Raw genomic sequence first — 18,039 nt, 5'->3', positions numbered from 1 at the left:
TTAACTCAAAATAAATGATTTTTCAAATCATGCAAAATGTTAAAACGTTAAAGAGAAGTCTATTTCTTTCTTATCCCTTCTACAGTCTTCATTACTGAATGTCACTCTTAGTATTGCCCGTTAAATTTGACTGGATACAGTAATCATGTATGTGTGCATATATATGTGTGTGTGTGTGTGTGGGTGGGTGTGTGTGTGTGAGAGAGAGAGAGAGAGAGAGTGTGTGTGTGTGTGTGTGAGAGAGAGAGAGAAAGTGATTATGTGAGTGAGTGAGAGAGAGAGTGTGTGTGACAGAGAGAGAGAGAGAGAGAGAGAGAGAGAGTGATTGCGTGAGTGAGTGAAAGAGAGAGAGAGAGTGTGTGTGTGTGTGTGTGAGAGAGAGAGAGCGAGAAAGTGATTATGTGAGTGAGTGAAAGAGAGAGTGTGAGTGTGACAGAGAGAGAGAGAGAGAGTGAGAGTGATTGTGTGAGTGAGTGAGTGAAAGAGAGAGAGAGAGAGAGAGTGTGTGTGTGTGTGTGTGTGTGTGTGTGTGTGTGTGTGTGTGTGTGTGTGTGTGTGTGTGTGTGTTAAAGTGTCTAATGATTTGTTTTTTCTTATGCATGATCAAATTTGACCGGGAACGATTTAGGTGTAGCACTGTTTGATAAAACCACCTAGAGTAATAGAATCAATTCCAATTTTTTTGTGTTCAGATAGCATATGTAGAAAAATCACCTTGTAACACTATTTTTATCAAAAAAATACAAATCAAATCAGTCAAAAATGACCAAAGAGAGTAAAAGGGTTAAATGATTAGGATTTTTTCCTGGCAGATGATATAATGGGCAAAAAAATCATATACATATACACTGAATCGGGGACCCGAACCAGGTCAGAAAATATTAGAGACTTGGGGGTTGACTCTTTCGACTTGGACTAGTAAGTAACCATCTAGCAATCACCCAAAATACCTTAGAAACCCCCTAATAACCACCCAGAACCAGACTGATCATTCTGTGAATTCAGCAAAAGGAGGTTGCAAGTTTTGCTTCTGAAAACAATCTGTGATTACAGAAATTTGAAGCACTGCCCCCAGTGGCAAAAGCTGGAAGTTTCCACGTGCCAAAAGTGAATTGTTGCTGTTGCTGTAAATTATGTAAAACAGTCAACAGGAATGCATATTTGATTTACTCTACCCACTAACCCAAACCCCAACACTAAACCCAACTGTCAGTGGAGTAAAAATGCTATTTAAGAGTGAAAATGCAACCTCTGAATTGCACTCACCATTGTTTACGTGAATGCGATTACTTTCTTGTTTCCATGGGACTAGAACCCATGCAATGCTCGAGCTCATGCTATGCTGTCAGTAACGCTACAGGGAAACGTGAAAATGCTTGAATTAATGCAAAAATGTCTGATGGGGAATGCCGCTTGTAAGTAATTTGGTCGACATGCACATAGCAACATGTAAACAACCACAGAGAACACCTTAGTAACCACATAGTCACACCCTGGCACACACAAGGAATATTCACATTTCCTTCAGAAGAAAATGTCAAACACTTGTTTTGTCTATTTTTGTGTTTTGTGACACATTAGTGCAACAGCAGGCCATGTGTGGTGTGTCATAGGCCTGATGATCTGCTGCTTCAGTCCACAGAACACTCATCTCTCTGGGGCACCGAATGGCCCTCTGGCACCGTGACTTCATTTCATTACCGGCTCAGACCGGCATCTGTTGCTTTCTCGTCCATCCTGTGTTCACACTCCCTCCTGCCATTGCCACAGGGACCTAAATAACCTTTAATTCTTCAAACAAGGTATACATGTTTCTTGATTGAGACAACAAAATTGGCAGCAGATGGACAGTGGCTCCAGGGCATTTGTTTTTGTGTGCATGTGTGTTAGTGAGATTGCAATTGTTTCATCTCAATATTTTTTAATTTCTTGAAAGCCAAGTAAAAAATAAAGACAGAAAATAAAGGTGTTGTTATTAGAAATATTCTTTCTATCAGCAAATGGCAAAGCATGAATCTGTCACTCATGCTATAAAACATTCTGTGTTGAATATAAAGTATATCTTTACTGACAACCAATAGCAAACATGTCACATATATTTACAAATATACTTTATATATTTACAAATATATCAGACATTAATGCAACTATTTTATAGGCTAATGCTAAATTATAGGCTAATGCTTTAAATGTTGTAATATAAAATTATATTTATTATATAAATATATACAGTACTTTATATATAATAACTATAAATATACCATATTTCATGTTCATCTCATTATTTATTTATTTATTCTGGTAAGTAGCCATATAATAAGCAGCATAACGTACTGTCAGCTGGTCATTACCACAAAATAAACTCTTTAGATTGATACAAGACTCCTCAACTCCATATCAGGCCCCTGATCAGACAGTTGGGGTTTATTTTGCCATAATAACTGGCTGACTGTACATTATCCCTTACATATGAATTGAAATACAAAAGGTAAATCAAGATATGTAAATTGCAAATACAAACCCTCTTTATTAAAGCCATTTTTCATCGTATTGGCCTTACCAACCCTCTCTCCTTCAGGCCAATGGAGATCATTGCTTTATAAAAGAGGCAAGCGCAGCAAAGAGCACATTCATTTAAAGCTTAATTAGTGTTTTTGTTTCCATTAACGATGATAATTTGACATTTATGCTCTCTAATGTGCAGCTTTTTATTTTCCACTTCAGAAAAAAATCTTTCCAAGACTCCCAATAGACATCTCTGGAAGTGAATGGAAGTGAATAGGATCAGTTCATAAATGCTAAAATACACAATGTTTCAAAAGTAGAGCCACAAGATGTTAACATTATACATATTAGCATGGTTTTAGTATGATAAAATCACCTTATCTGTACTTACTATAACCTTATATCCAATATTACAACTTTGTTGTCATGACAACTGAACCCTGTAATCCCAATTTTGGATTCAACTTTACACAGATAAGAGTGATACGTGTAAGTGATCACACTAAAATCATGTTATCACATATAATGTTTACATCTTGTGGCTATACTTTTGAATCTATGTGTATTTTAGCATTTATAGACTGGCCCCATTCACCTCCATTGCAATGGCCTGACATTAACCACCTTTTATATATATATATATATATATATATATATATATATATATATATATATATATATATATATATATATAAAAGGAGATTTTAACCAAGAATATTCCCTTAAAGATCTAGAAACAACCTAATGGAAGAGATTGGTTGAGGGTGAAGGTAATAAACTACTGTAGAGCACATTATCTTGGCCAACTTTACCAAGAACCTAATAACATGGTAACACTTTTAAATACAAAACAAGTAAAAGCAATGTCCGAATGCAAATGTCGTCCTATGCTTTAACATCGCAAATCGTCTAAGCAATAATTACACTTAAAGATTAGTTTTTCTTAAAATTTGTTTCACGTTTGTAGCACACAAACAAAAATATATAGTTTTACAGAAATCTGCCATTGGTGTACCCTGCCCACGCACGACAAGCAGATGTTGGAGAAAAAAAGTTTGACCAGAGGGCAAAATAAACAATTGAATTTACGTTAACCCAGCTAACACAATTAGCCAGGGTAAAATAGAGGCTGTCACAGGGTCGTGCTCTTAAAAGCCAGAGAGATTCAGTGCAGACCAAAAGCCACAACCAACAGAAGTCGACCAACACCAAAGGACCAGTGGAGACCGAAATGAGAATCAGCTACTGACTGAGAAATAAAATTGATCTAGAAAGTCATTTGAAGAAAAACTGACTTGGGATCCTCAAGAGACGGTCTGTCAACAGCAATAAGGTCTGAAAACTGCAAGAGAAAAGGAAAAGACAAGAAAGACTTCAACAAATCGTACATGAGACAAGAGGATAGAGGGACAAAACAAGTCACACCAGTCCCCAGAAGTGGACAACCACAAGGACGGACAGAAAGGCATTCCTTGAAAATATACTATTAAGTCAAACAGTTTAAATGGACCTAAACATAAAAGCATAAAAGCAAACAAACCACAAAAGTTGCAACAAGTGAAAAAAAGGAGACTTCTTTTGAAATGCGTCTTCTAAACAAGGACCTGCGGCTTCAAGACGTCACCCTCATGTACCTCACCGTTTTGGCCACTGTGGTGGTGCTGTTGGTGGCATCCTACCAGGCTCCTGCTATCCACTCCAGACCCACCCTGGCCTATCACATCCCCTTAGATCCCTCCGGTCAGCTGGAGCTGTCTTGGAACATCAGCTATCCCACCCAGGAAGTCTACCTTCAGCTGAGGGTTAAGGAGCTCCACCACGGCATTCTGCTCGGCATGTCTGATCGAGGAGAACCCACAAATGCAGACCTGGTGATTCTCTGGGATGACGGTCACAAATCATATTTTGGGGTAAGAACATAATTGATGCATGCGTTGCTTATACAATTTGATTTGATTAAGGTTTTGCCTTATGGGGTTGCAAACCTGTATTCTATACAAAGGGATGGTGCAGGATTAAGTACTATTACTGAATACATAACTAGAAGCACCTAAAAAACAAGAAAAAAATTTGAGAGAAAAATTGTTTTTTAAAAATGTATGTCCACATATGTGGATTTGTTTTTCTTCCCATCAAATTGCTATAATGTTTCCAGGTTGTTGCTTATAAAGGTTTTTAGACACTACAGACATTACCTTAGAAATTAGTATAATTATTTCAGATTCAAAGTAATGACCATTATCATCCAATCACTGCCAACCATGAAAAATTAAATTTAAAATTCTGAATCTATGTACTGATTATCATTTTAGCATGTCTGCCAAACATGTTGAGTGGTTCAAACATCATCTGCAGCCTGAAAAGAGGGAATGCACTTAGCTGCATAGAAAGCTAGGATATCCCCTTGCTCTCTATTTAGTGAATGACTTAACTCCAGTGTGTTGTCTGTCTCCACTGGTCTCAGAACAGTTTGAAATGCACCTTATTTTCATATTCATATTTTCATTTTCAACTCCGTATAAAACCTCTGAAAGCAAAATATTTCAGATTTGAGATGAACCCATTGAGTCTCAAATTGAAAATGCACATTTAATATAGAAATGCCTTCTCATGGATTGCACAGTGATAACAAAATAAAATTGTGGCAGGGCGGAGGGCGGAGCCGGGTCGTGATCATACACACCCGGTCCCTTATCAGGCTAATCAAACCTCCGAGAGGGATAAAGGTCAACTGCAAAGGATTGTGCGGGAGAGAGACATGTCCGTCATGTGTGTGTTTGTGTCTTCTGTTTAAGTTTTATATTAAAATATTATTTATGTTGAAAAGCCGGTTCTCGCCTCCTCCTTTCCATTGAATGCTTACAAAAATATAACACAATTTATATTAAAATTAAGCTAAATGTTTTTTCAACTTTTAAGCAACATGTTTTTTCAACTTGTAAGGGAATAATGTCCCAAAATCCACGTTTGTGGACATCATGTTAATCAGTGCGCTGAAGAACAAAAATGTTGTGAATTTTTTCTTTTCCCTGTGGGAGGGCATGCCCAGGGGCGAAAATTTCATCAGAATTTTGGGGGGGACAATAAACATAACAATTATCAAGAGCAATTTTTGAAGGGGACACCAAGGAGTTTTTTGTTGTTGCCCCATTTGCATTTGTATTATTTTATTTCTTAAACAATTATTTTAAGAATATATCATTATATTATTTACAATACACATATTTTAATGATATTTTAGGGGGGGGACAACCCTCAGATTTCCGCCTATGAGTGTGCCTTAAGCTCAGTCTGCCAGCAGGTCATCCCTGCCTTCCTGAATCTGGGAGGGGACAGGGGGAGGGAAACAGCAGTTCTCCCATTTGTGACACAAACACACATGACGGTCAGCTGCCCGTATATGATCTCTCTCTTGTCCCTCCACCATCCGCAATCGACCTTTATCCCTATCGGAGGCTTAATTAGCCTGATTAGGGACCAGGTGTGTATAATCACGACCTAGCCTCACCCTCCGCCCTGTCACAGAGATCAGAAGCACTTTTGTTGGCTCTGCGCCGGTAGAAGCGCTTCTTGGTAATCAACGTCATGCTGTTGTGTCACGTGTCTCTGTGTGCCAGAAGTTTAACCCTTAAAAGACAGTTTAGAGTCTTGTGAATAGTATTCAGTCTGTTTCAATTCATTTAAATTATGTGTTGCATATAGTGAAGCCAAAATACAACATCCACTCATGTGGATGTAGGGTCCCACGAAACAAAGTAAATAACATTAGAAGCTTTTCCACTATCAGGTCAGTGCAAGACAGTGCTATCAACTGGCCCAACGGGGCCAATAGCTTTGGACCTGAAGCTGCGAGACCAAAATCGGCCTGCGTTCCCACCATCGGGCCAATAGCCCTGCAGTGTTGCCCTGCCCTTACTACCCACCCTGGTGCCAATATTACTCACCCTACCTATTTCACAAGCAAGAGGGAGTCTCAAGCTGAGGTATTGTGTTATCTAGAATATCCCATTTATATCTTTTGTAAACATTAGATAGTTAGCAACTGCCACGGTGTCCTGAGTGGTCTCTACACTAATAGTAGAACGATGTACCAGCACACTGTCCAAGATCTCGAACCATGGAAAGTGATTTTTTTTTGCCACAGCTTCGGCATTGGGCATTTTAACAGATTTGTACTGTACCTGGAATTTTGTAATTTTTTCCAAACCTGTACCATTGTGCACTGGATACAAAACCTAGCAATTTCAGCGAAACTCCTTCAAAGCCTTTGAAATTGACCCGGCCTCACACCCAAGTTGGCCTTGTTTGGCCCAAGGGTAATATCTGGGCCAAAGGCCATTGGAAAACCATAGCGATAGTACAGGAAATGAACATAATGGTGAAAAAAATTATTTGTGGTTAAAAATTGTTTTTGTAAAACCCTTATGAAAATGAACCATGTTTTATGTTTATCCCCTTATAAGACCATGCTCAACTAGCCAGTTCTTTGTCATTCAATAATTGAGGTTTGATGACGAAACTGTAACTTTCGAGTCAGAGCATACTCTCTATTACTCTTGAGTCGAAATAGTGTTGCTTTATGGATGTTGTTATGATTTCCTGATACAGTTGACACCTACACACACATTGAGCTGAACAACTCTCTTTTCACCCATCGCACCCCAAATAAAGTGGTTCAAAGCAGTAGGTTATGCTTGTGTCGAAGTCTCCGTCATTCATTATGAATGTTTTCGGGTTTTTTTTGGCTATGGGCTATGCAGGTTGGTTCAACTTGAATAAATGTTGTATGGCCTGCCGTCCACCCTGCCTCCCACAGCATCTGTCTGTGAGAAGGGGAACAGACATCACAAGTCAAAACACTGAATCGCTGCTGAGACATGAGCTGAACTAACACATTAATGTGGGCTACACAGGGGTGTTTGGCTTTAAAATCGAATAAATGAATGAATGAGCAAACAAACAAACAGATAAATAGATAATAGAGAGTGAAAAATTTGATGCCATGAAATCAGTGTCAATGAATTTTGTGGCATTTACTTCCACAGTTAGCATTGTAGCTAATCTACCTCTGAGTTGACTAAATAATTAATACTTTTTTTTTTTTTAGCAATATATGCATTCCAAATTTACTGTGTTTCTCAAGAAAGAAAGAAACCAAAAATATTGACATTGAATATATACATCATATTAGACTCAGGGGCATATACAAATTTATGTCCAATCAAAATGCTCTCTAGAATGAGAAATTCATCCTTACTGACGTGGAGTGTCATAAGAGACAGATTTGGAATGCTCTTAATAGGGAGAAGGGTCTGTCTGCATCCTGATAGGTGTAGGTGTATGGTTACTGTGGGACTCCAAATAAACATAATACAAGCCTACTACAAGTAACGCCTCCTTTAAAAAAACAGCTAAATGCTTGAGTCTTGCCATAGTTGGATGTCACATTCATACACTGTGTTTGTTGTGTTTATTTGGAGTCCCACAGCAACCATACACCTACACCTATCCCTACCCATAAACCTAACCCTAAAAAGATACAAAATATTTCAAAGTTTGTGAAATTATTAAATATACCACAACTTAAAAGTTCTATTGAAAATAATCATACCGCCGTATCAGTAGGTGGCGACAGTGAGGAGAAATTTCATGAAAATGAAGCTGAGAAGAAGACAGCAGTATGCTAAGCTAATAGAGTAACTGGCTAGCTTGTAAGCTAATTTTAGAAAACTGAACAGATTAATGTTAAATTTTGCAATTTATATCTTGATTTATAATATGATATGTGTTGTATAATTTAAAAGTTATTCTTTGTTATATTTACACAGTTAAGACAACATGAATCATAGTGATTGTATAGGATTGTACATGTTTTTAAAAAATCACATGGAGCATCGTTGCTCAAAAGATTCCCTTACCGGAAACGTCGTCATATATTCTGAAGTCTCTCAAGTCATTAGAAGACAAGCACAAGTGTAATAAATGATGCCAAAGCCTTATTTTCTCCTTAAAAGAGATGTAGTTTGTCTTTCATCCCTAATGACAATGAAAGGGAAACAATCTTTTAAATATTAGAGTTGTTGAAATTGAGTTTAAAATGCATTTTTTCATTTTTTTATTTATGCCATTTATCTGTTATAATAACACTGCACGTTTGACAATCTTCAATGAAAATTAACAATAGTGTCATTTGTATGATATGCAGATTAAAAACAGCTACACTTGAATGCGCGAGCTCGTTATCGTGTCGCTAGTGAACATTGTCCCAATGTTCAATGAATGAACACCCTTGCCAGTGCCTGAATTTGTGTTCACGATATACTGATTCACGACATATGGAGCTGATTGAGACGCACTGTTGTTCATAGCAAGGAGCTCTGAAAGGTTAATTGGCGGCAGCTATATGCGTCATTCAATTAGTGCTCATCATGCACAGCGCATGGGAGACTCAACTCGTTGCAACTGATTTCAATACACTTTTCAGTACTGAATTGATTATTAGTATATTTATAATGAACATTTATCCGTCTTCGTCCATCAAGCTTATCACGCTGCATTCTGCGATCGTCTACCTCCGGGAAGGATATTTATGATGATATCTTAGAATTTGGCTAAAACAAGATACCTTAGGAAGCAGCATTATTATGATACCTACATTTTGAAACAGCTGTTGTTTCTGGAGCGCACATATGATGCCTAATGCTGCCTCTGGAGGCAGCTCACTATGTTTTGGAACAGACCCTTATTGCAACATTAGTGTAGACAGCTTCATTAATAATAATTGGATCTAATCGATTTTCACATTTGATTTATTAAAAATACCGTGGTCAAATAATAACACAATTAATAATGCTTCCTGATCATAATAAGGAATTGTCATACCACCTTCATATTTCAATGAGTCTCAGTCGGTAATAAGGGGTGGTAAGCGCAACTCCAGTTGAACAGGCAGCACAGCTGTAGAGGCAACAAACCACACTTAATGTACTGAGAACAAACAGCACAAGATGAGGACAGACAGACACAGCTAGAGGGAGTGCAACTCCAAATGTTTTTCTAAGTTTCAAACTACATTTAACTTGACACAGTATCCAAACTTTACTGTGTTTATAACGGGATTCAACCAAAGTGAGATGCTCCAAAAGTGTCCGTCTGACATATGTGTATCTATCTATCTATCTATCTATCTATCGTATCTGTGTGTGTATCTATCTATCTATCTATCTATCTATCTATCTATCTATCTATCTATCTATCTATCTATCTATCTATCATGTATGTGTATATATATATATATATATATATGATATATATATAGATATAGATGTCTAGATTGTTCAAAAATTTATTTTCATTGTCATCACCTCTGGATTCCTTGCTGTATATTCATGTATTCATATAAAGTATATACTTATTTAGTCCAAAATATTTGTACATGTACAGCGTTTGAACAAATATTCTCGATGCATATTTGATATTTATTTTTTTTTATATGTAATATTTCTAGGATGCATGGAGTGACAGTGAAGGTCGAGTGATGTTAGACACTCATCAGGACTATCAGCTGCTTGAGACTCATCAATCCACTGAAGGCTTCTTCCTGCTTTTCAAAAGACCATTCAGCACCTGCGACCCACGAGACTACATCATAGAGGCAAAGCACTAAACAAATTCAAATAGAACAGCTGTTAAGTAGTGGTATTTGGTATTTTTTTTATATGGTACTTGTGGTATGACAAGTAGAAATAGATAGAAAGAGAGAACAAAGTTTTTGTTCTATTTCTTTCAGTCTCCTTAAATGCTCCAAATTGTAAGAAAAGAGACTCAGTTAAACATATTAAAGACCTTATCTGTAGTATGTAATTTTTTTTTAGTCAAATGAATATTTCACCCAAAAATGAAAATTCTGTAATTATTCACTCACCCTTATGTCATTCCAAACCTGTATGAGTTTATTTATTCTATGAATAACAAAAGAAGATTTTAGGCAGAATGTTCATGTCACAGCTCCTATTCGACCTGCCCTGAATGATATTCGAACCGGCAATCCCTGGCATTGGAGTCAGATGCACTAGCAAGGAGGCTATAAAAGCCATGGCCTCTAGCATTGGCCATGAGTGCATCTCTTAAGGCCAGGAGAGTGAGGTTTAAACACTGCACAGCAATCATGTACCAGCTGGTTACCGTTACATTCACATTGCACTTTACCATACAATGAAAATAAAACAAACACCATAAATGTATAATTAAAGTGGTGCAAACCACTCATACACTATATTCAGAGTCTTCTAAAATTTAAAAACAAACAAAAGTTTCATCAATGATAATCTTCCCTGCATTAACGCATTGTGTTCCATATGGATTTGGAATATCAGAAGAGTTAGTACATGTAACAAGGTTTGGGAAGGGAGGATGCGGGAACCGAATTAACATTTAAAATAACTTTAATTAGACACCAACATAAAACTGAAACATAAAGACACACACAGAGTGGCTGCATGCGTCTCTCTCTCTCTCTCTCTCTCTCTCTTTCTGGCATCCCTGGGCATCCTCCATTATCCCTCTCCCATTGATTAGGCTACTCAGCGCCTTCCTCTCGGCCTGGCCATGCCCTCCTCCTCATCACAGTACATAATGACAGATTTTTCATTTCTGCATGAACTATACCTTAAAGGACCGATACCAATTTTAAAAGCAGTTGTACTTAAACCAAAACTTCTGATTTTCAGGAAGGCACTGTTCACTTCATCTATGCCATACTGGAGCATCCAGTCCTGTCTTTACATGAGCTCAACATGTCCCGCCTTCAGCCTGGTGTCCAGCGAGTCCTTCTCTTGCGTCCAAACACTCTCCCCCCTTCTCTCCCGAGAGATGTACGGACCCTAGAGGTCCTGGCGCCTGATGTCATCATCCCCACACAAGAGACCACCTACTGGTGCCACATCTATCAGCTTCCCCCCAATATGCCCAAGAACCACATTGTCATGGTAACTTCAAAGTCTTAGAGCCACTTGTATCATAATATTACATAAAACCTTTCTATGTAAACTTTAAGAGACATGGTCAATAATTGAAGCATGCCAGGTACCTTGATCAATTATATATTGTGCTTTTTGGTGCAAAAGTTTTGCAAGTTTGGGGTGATGTAAATTGAATATGATAATTAGTGTTGTTTGCTAAAGCAAGCATCACTATTATTATTGCTCATCTGTAGTGTTTGGGATTTGAACACACCCTTAAGCCCAAGTATTAAACTTAGCACAAAATGGTACGGCATGTAACTTTTGCCGCATTGTTCATGTTATGGACATGATGATACCTGAAATCATGTGGTTTGCTAGGAGAGGTGTGCTGTATTATTCTAAGTGATCACAGCAGTGTTTTCTACAGAATTATGTTTTTGTATCGGGAAAACCCACTTAAGTTGTTAATTCAGGAACTGCTCTGTCAGATTTTGTGAGTTTATTCAATGAAGGATTCATCAGACTGATTCAAACTGATAGCTTGTCTTATTGTGTGATTCATTAAAAAAATCAGAATATTTACTTGTTTGTGAAAAAGACTACTATAATCACACTGAATGTTTGTTTTTGAGCGTATCCAGTGAAGACAACACAATATAAAGATAGAAAGGTTGTCTTGGCATTATTTTGTGGTACACATTATTTTTATGTCATCACATTCAATTAAGATTGCAAGCTCAGGTATAGAAATGATATGTATTAAATATAACTTATTTTGCTCTGGTATAGGAGATTTAGCTGTGGAGCGCTGCTGGCGCTGGAAACACTGGATCAGGCTTATGATTTTTAACTACCACATGATAAAATGGGCAACAAATCCTATAGACTCCAAGCCATATTTATTCACCAGAAAAACATAGAGACATGGGTGGGCTATTTTAACATGGGCCAGTAAGCCCTGACTTTACAACCTCTCACAACTCTTAGCAACTGTCTACCAACACCTTAGCATCCACTAATATCACCCTAGCAACCACCTAGTAACACTTAAGTATCCACCCTGAACACCTGAGCAACCACCTAGCAACACCCAAAAATCCACCTAGAACACCCTAGCAATTACCTAGCAACACCCTAGCAAACATCTGACAACGAAACAACCACCCAGAACACCCCAGCAAACTCCTAGCAACACACTAGCAAACATCTAATAGCTTAGCAACCACCCAGAATACCGTAGCAAACACCCAGAACACCCAGGCAACCACCTTGCAATGTCCTAGAAAACACAGAACACCTTAGCAACCGCTCAGAATACCATAGCAACCACCAAGAAACACCTTAGAATCCACCAGAACACCCTAGCAACCACCAAGCAACACACTAGCAAACACCTAACAGCTTAGCAACCACCCAGAACACCGTAGCAAACACCTAGAAAACCCAAGCAACCACCAAGAAACAGCTTAGCAAACACCCAGAACACCCAGGCAACCACCTAGCAATGTCCTAGAAAACACAGAACACCTTAGCAACCGCTCAGAACACCATTGCAACCACCTAGAAATATCTTAGTATCCACCCAGAGAACCTTAGCAAAATCCTGGCAAGCACAGAAAAACTTAGCATCTACCCAGATAACACTGGCAACCTCCAAGAAACACCTTAGTATTCACTCAGAACCACTTAGCAACACCCTATAAAACACCTAACAGCTTAACAACCACCCAGAATATCCTAGCCATCACCTGGAAACACCTTAGCAACTACCCAGAACACCCTAGCAATGCCTAAGCAATCACCCAAACCACTCTAAAATATCCATATTAACACCTTATTATCCACACAGAACACCCTAGCATCCACCCAGAACACCCAAGCAACCAATTAGCAATGCATTTGCAACTACCAATAACACCCTAGCAACACCATAACAAGTACTTAACACCTTATCAATCACTCAGAACACCCTAGCAGCCACATAGCAACATCCTAGCAAACACCTAGTTACACCTTAGCATCGAGAATGGTGGAAGGATGAACGACATACCAAATTTGTCTCTGATTCCCTGTCACGTGGAACTTGCCGAAATAACAATTCAGTCAGGACCACATAACAACCCCCAAGCAACACCTTAGCATCCACCCAGAACACCCTAACCACCTAGCAACACATAAAAAATTAATGTTCCCCATTTTTATGTTGTTACGTTGGTTATATGATTGAACAGAAATTATTCATTTCATTTCTCTTTGCAGTATGAATCAGTGATCACTCCTGGTAATGAAGCCATCGTTCATCATATCGAGGTGTTTGAATGCTCCCCACAGATGGACACCGTTCCACAATACAGCGGCTCCTGTGACTCTAAGATGAAGCCTCGTAAACTCAATTACTGCCGCCATGTTCTGGCTGCCTGGGCCATGGGAGCTGAGGTACGGAAGCTACAGTTCTTCAAACACAATCCCAATCCAATAATATTAAATTAATAGATAACCCAAAAATGTATTCTGTTTTTATTTACTGTCTTGAACATTGTTCAAACCTGTATTACTCTCTTCTGTAAAAGACAATAGTAGCTCAATGTTCAAGCTGCTCTTTTCCATACAATGAAAGTAGAGATGGTGATCATGACTGTCAAGCTCCAAAAAGGACAGAAAATCACCATAAATGTAGTTCATTTGACTCATACATTATTATTTGAAGTCGTTCAATAGCTTTATTTTACAAAGCAATCTTATGGCTGTCGTAGAATACTTGACATACCGTATAGTGTGAATCACATGTACTACTTTCTTGTTGTTTTAAATCTGCTTTTTTGTCCTTTTTGGAGCTTGTCAGCTCCTGGTCACATGTGTTTGTTGTCTCCAAATCTTCGACAGTGTGTTTCCCAATTAATCAAATCCATAGAGGTCACTCTTCAAATCAATTGTTCCCTGTTTAGCTCTAAGTTGAGCAAGCTAAAAACAGAGCTTATGATAATAAGCATTTTTAGATGTTCATTTTAGGGGGCAAACATACAGATGGGCTTCATTTGAGCTAATTCGCCCACTCTTAGTAGGTGCCAGTCATGGTTTTTTGGTTTTGAGCAGAGCTGAGAGCCAAACTGAATGCAGAGGCGTCCTGATATGTCAGCTATGGAGCCAGGGACTGAAGGAGAGCTCGAAGAGAAAAAGAAAGAGAGAGACAGACCTCCAGTAGGATTACATGGGAGTAAAACAAACTCGAATCATGTGTTCTGCTCGCTGCCAATGTCAAGCTGGAGAGATGAGATTATGTGGTTTTTCTTCATTAGATTGCGGTTTCTCTTTTAGTTTTTCATCATTTTGTTTTTTAAATGTTGTTTGATGCCTGGCGAGAGAAAGAGCAGGAGTGGGTGAGAGACAGGGAGGGTGTGATGGAGAGAGAAAAGAGACGAGTATGGGGCGAGAAACTGGAGGTGGAAGGAGGGCGGTTATGTAATTCGGTATTTCAGAGTTTTCAGAATGGACAAAGTAGGGTCTATATTTCGCCTTTACTGTACATCACAAGTCTTAAATAATGTGGCCTTTCTGTGTGTCATTATGGCTCTAGCATTGGTTCCCAAACTTTTTAAAACTAAGGCACCCTTTTGTACGAATTCTTCGCCCACGGCACACGCAGACATGCGCAAGTGAGCATATGAAAGCAGCCTGCTAGTTTAGTATGTTTTTTAAGCATTTAAGTATTGAATTATAGGGACACTAGAAATGTCCTCATAAACCACATTTATAGCATACTACACTTGTAATTACCAGTTTATAACCTAAAACAATGTCCTTGTAAACTACCTAAACCTGACCCCACACACACACACACACACACACACACACACACAACACACACACACACACACACACACACACACACACACACACACACACACACACACAATCGTTTATATCCCAGGCAACTTCTGAACTTTTCTTGACCCCACAGGAACAAAGAACTAATATTATAACAATGTTTTTGAGGAACTTTCAAATTCTCACAAAGATTAAAAATGTATGTGTCAAAGCAAACTTCTTTGTTAAATATAAAAACAACATTAAAACAATACATGTGTGATAAATAGCACAAAAAAAAAGTTGTATAAAGTCAGGTCAACAAAGCCTACTATTACAGTAATTAGTTCCAAAAAGAAGTATAAAACCTGCTCTAATTACTCAAAATCAAGTTAACAAAAAGATCGAATGCAATATCTAGTGAAAATATATTCATAATGAGAGATTTGTATACATTTTAATGAGCTATTTTTGACCAGGAACACCACAAGTGTGTGCCATTTGTTACAAAAATGTTCTGGTTAAACATTAAAACAAAACAGTGTGATAAACAGGACAGAACATGTTAGATACTGTATTTAATATAATAAAAATATCCATTCAAAAAATATTTATGCAAAAATGTTTACGCATTAGCTCAGGTAATATAGGCCTATTGTCAAAATACTCCAAAAAGAGATACAAAACAGGTCACTACAAATCAAATTGAAAAAATATTTAATGCAATATTTAATGATAATATACTGTATGGACTTTATACATCCACTAAAATCATTTTGGGACCAGTAGGATTTAAGTCATTGCAAAAATGCCTTAGAAAAGTGAAATTGGTTCTGAGAAAAACTGAGAAATATGCTGAGATGGCATATGCCATTTTTTTGGTTATTTTATTCTTTAATGCAATGACATTCAGAATTTGTTTTAAACTGTGTCGAAATGTTCAAATAATTTTGGTGCCACCATATAATTTTGTATTTGTGTATGCACAGCAATTCTATTACCCTGCTGATGCTGGTTCGCCTCTGGGAGGAGATGGATCTTCTAGGTTTCTTCGTCTTGAAGTTCATTACCACAACCCTCTCCTTATATCAGGTATACTTAAAATACTTCCTATTGTTCTTTCTTAGGCAGGCAACATGCCATAGACTTCAATACAAGTTAAGCTCAATCAACAGCATTTGTGGCAAATTTATATTTATACTGACTACTCCTTTTCTTTTAAAAGCAAAAATGAAGATTATAGTGAGGCATTTACACTGATGATCCAAAACATTATGACCACCTTCCTAATATGCTGTTGGTCCTACTCGTGCCACCAAAACAGCACTGACCTGCTGAGGCATGGACTCTGCAAGACCCCTGAAGCTGTCCTGTGGTATCTGGTACCAAGACATTAGCAGCAGATCCTTCAAGTCCTTTAAGTTGCAATGTGAAACCACCGTGGATCGGACTTGTCATAGTAGACCTTCTGTCGGTTTGGACCAGACGGAACAGCATTTGTTGCCTCACGTAAAAATGAGCCTAGGGCGCCCAACACTCTGTTGCCAGTTTATGGTTTGTCCCTCCTTGGACCTCTGTTGGTAGATACTTTCCACTGCTGACCAGGAACACCTCACAAGGCTTGCCGTTTTAGAGATGCTCTGACCCAGTCGTCTGGCCATAACAATTTTGCCCTTATCAAAGTCGCTCAGGTCTTTACTCCTGCCCATTTCTCCTGCATTCAACACGTTGACTTTGAGAACTGACCATCAAAGACCATTAACTTACGATCTAATCTACCCAGACCTTGACATGTGGCCTTGTTTGTGTAACGGGAGCCAGCTGGTAGATAGCTGTGCAGTGTGTACACCTCACTCTCCTGACCTCAAGAGGTGCACTAGCGACTGGCGCTAGAGGCTGTAGCCTTTATCCTCCTTGTTAGCGCACCCGCCTCCCATGCCGGAGACGCCGGTTCGAGTCCCATTCAGAGAGGGGTGAGCAGGGCTGGTTACAATGGTGCCATGACCTGGATGGGAGTGAGGTTTAGGGGGGCAGCTGGTAGATAGCTGTGCAGTGTGTAAACCTCACTCTCCTGACCTCAAGAGGTGCATTAGCGACTGGCGCTAGAGGCTGTAGTTTTTAGCCTCCTTGTTAGAGCACCTGCCTCCCACACAAGAGACGCCGGTTCAAGTCACATTCAGAGCGGGGCGAGTAGGACCAATTACATTTGGAAATGATCAACATTATTTGTGTCACATGTGAGTGGTCATAATATTTTGGTTCATAGGTGTATAATGGAAGTGAATGGGGCCAGTATTGGAGGGTTGTAAACCTTATAATTTAATAAAAGCACTTACATGAGTTCTACTGTTAAAACTTGTATATTATTTGAGCTGTAAATTTGTTTAAACCTTTTTAGTTCTATAATAACACTACCTCAACCTTTTTTTTGATGAATGCCCCCCTACTTCATTCCCTTTCTACTGGATGTAGAAGTAAATGTATTGGCATCAACATCAGTAAGGATATCTATAACATCTATAAAAAGTTACCTAATATATGTGACTAAATTAGTCTAACAGTGTGACTTAGTTGGAACTTTTATCAGGTTCTTATTAATTCAAATGAGTCATTACTTGGAATTTCTGAAGGCAAACAAAATCACTTATATTTTCTTAGACACAAACAAAAATATTTTAGCCTATTTCTTTAAGACATTTCTATTTCATCTTTAAAAAAATGGTGTATTTTGCATTTGCCCTTTTGAAAATTTAAATGTATTTTATTT

At 38.3% G+C, this 18,039-nt stretch overlaps 1 protein-coding gene across 1 annotated transcript in view; it reads left to right on the top strand.

The window, feature by feature from the left end:
- Window positions 1-4,084: 4,084 nt before the first annotated feature.
- LOC127636914 (dopamine beta-hydroxylase-like) overlaps window positions 4,085-18,039 on the top strand; it is a 34,867-nt gene continuing 20,912 nt past the window's right edge. Inside the window, exons 1-5 of the mRNA XM_052117715.1 lie at window positions 4,085-4,415; window positions 10,013-10,159; window positions 11,235-11,492; window positions 13,728-13,904; window positions 16,262-16,364. Of these exons, the coding sequence (XP_051973675.1) occupies window positions 4,089-4,415; window positions 10,013-10,159; window positions 11,235-11,492; window positions 13,728-13,904; window positions 16,262-16,364 (1,012 nt within the window). The 5' untranslated portion in view covers window positions 4,085-4,088. The remainder of the gene's footprint in view (window positions 4,416-10,012; window positions 10,160-11,234; window positions 11,493-13,727; window positions 13,905-16,261; window positions 16,365-18,039) is intronic.

This window comes from Xyrauchen texanus, chromosome 44, assembly GCF_025860055.1.
Source record: "Xyrauchen texanus isolate HMW12.3.18 chromosome 44, RBS_HiC_50CHRs, whole genome shotgun sequence".
NCBI lineage: Eukaryota > Metazoa > Chordata > Actinopteri > Cypriniformes > Catostomidae > Xyrauchen > Xyrauchen texanus.
This window is presented reverse-complemented; position numbering and strand designations above follow the sequence as displayed.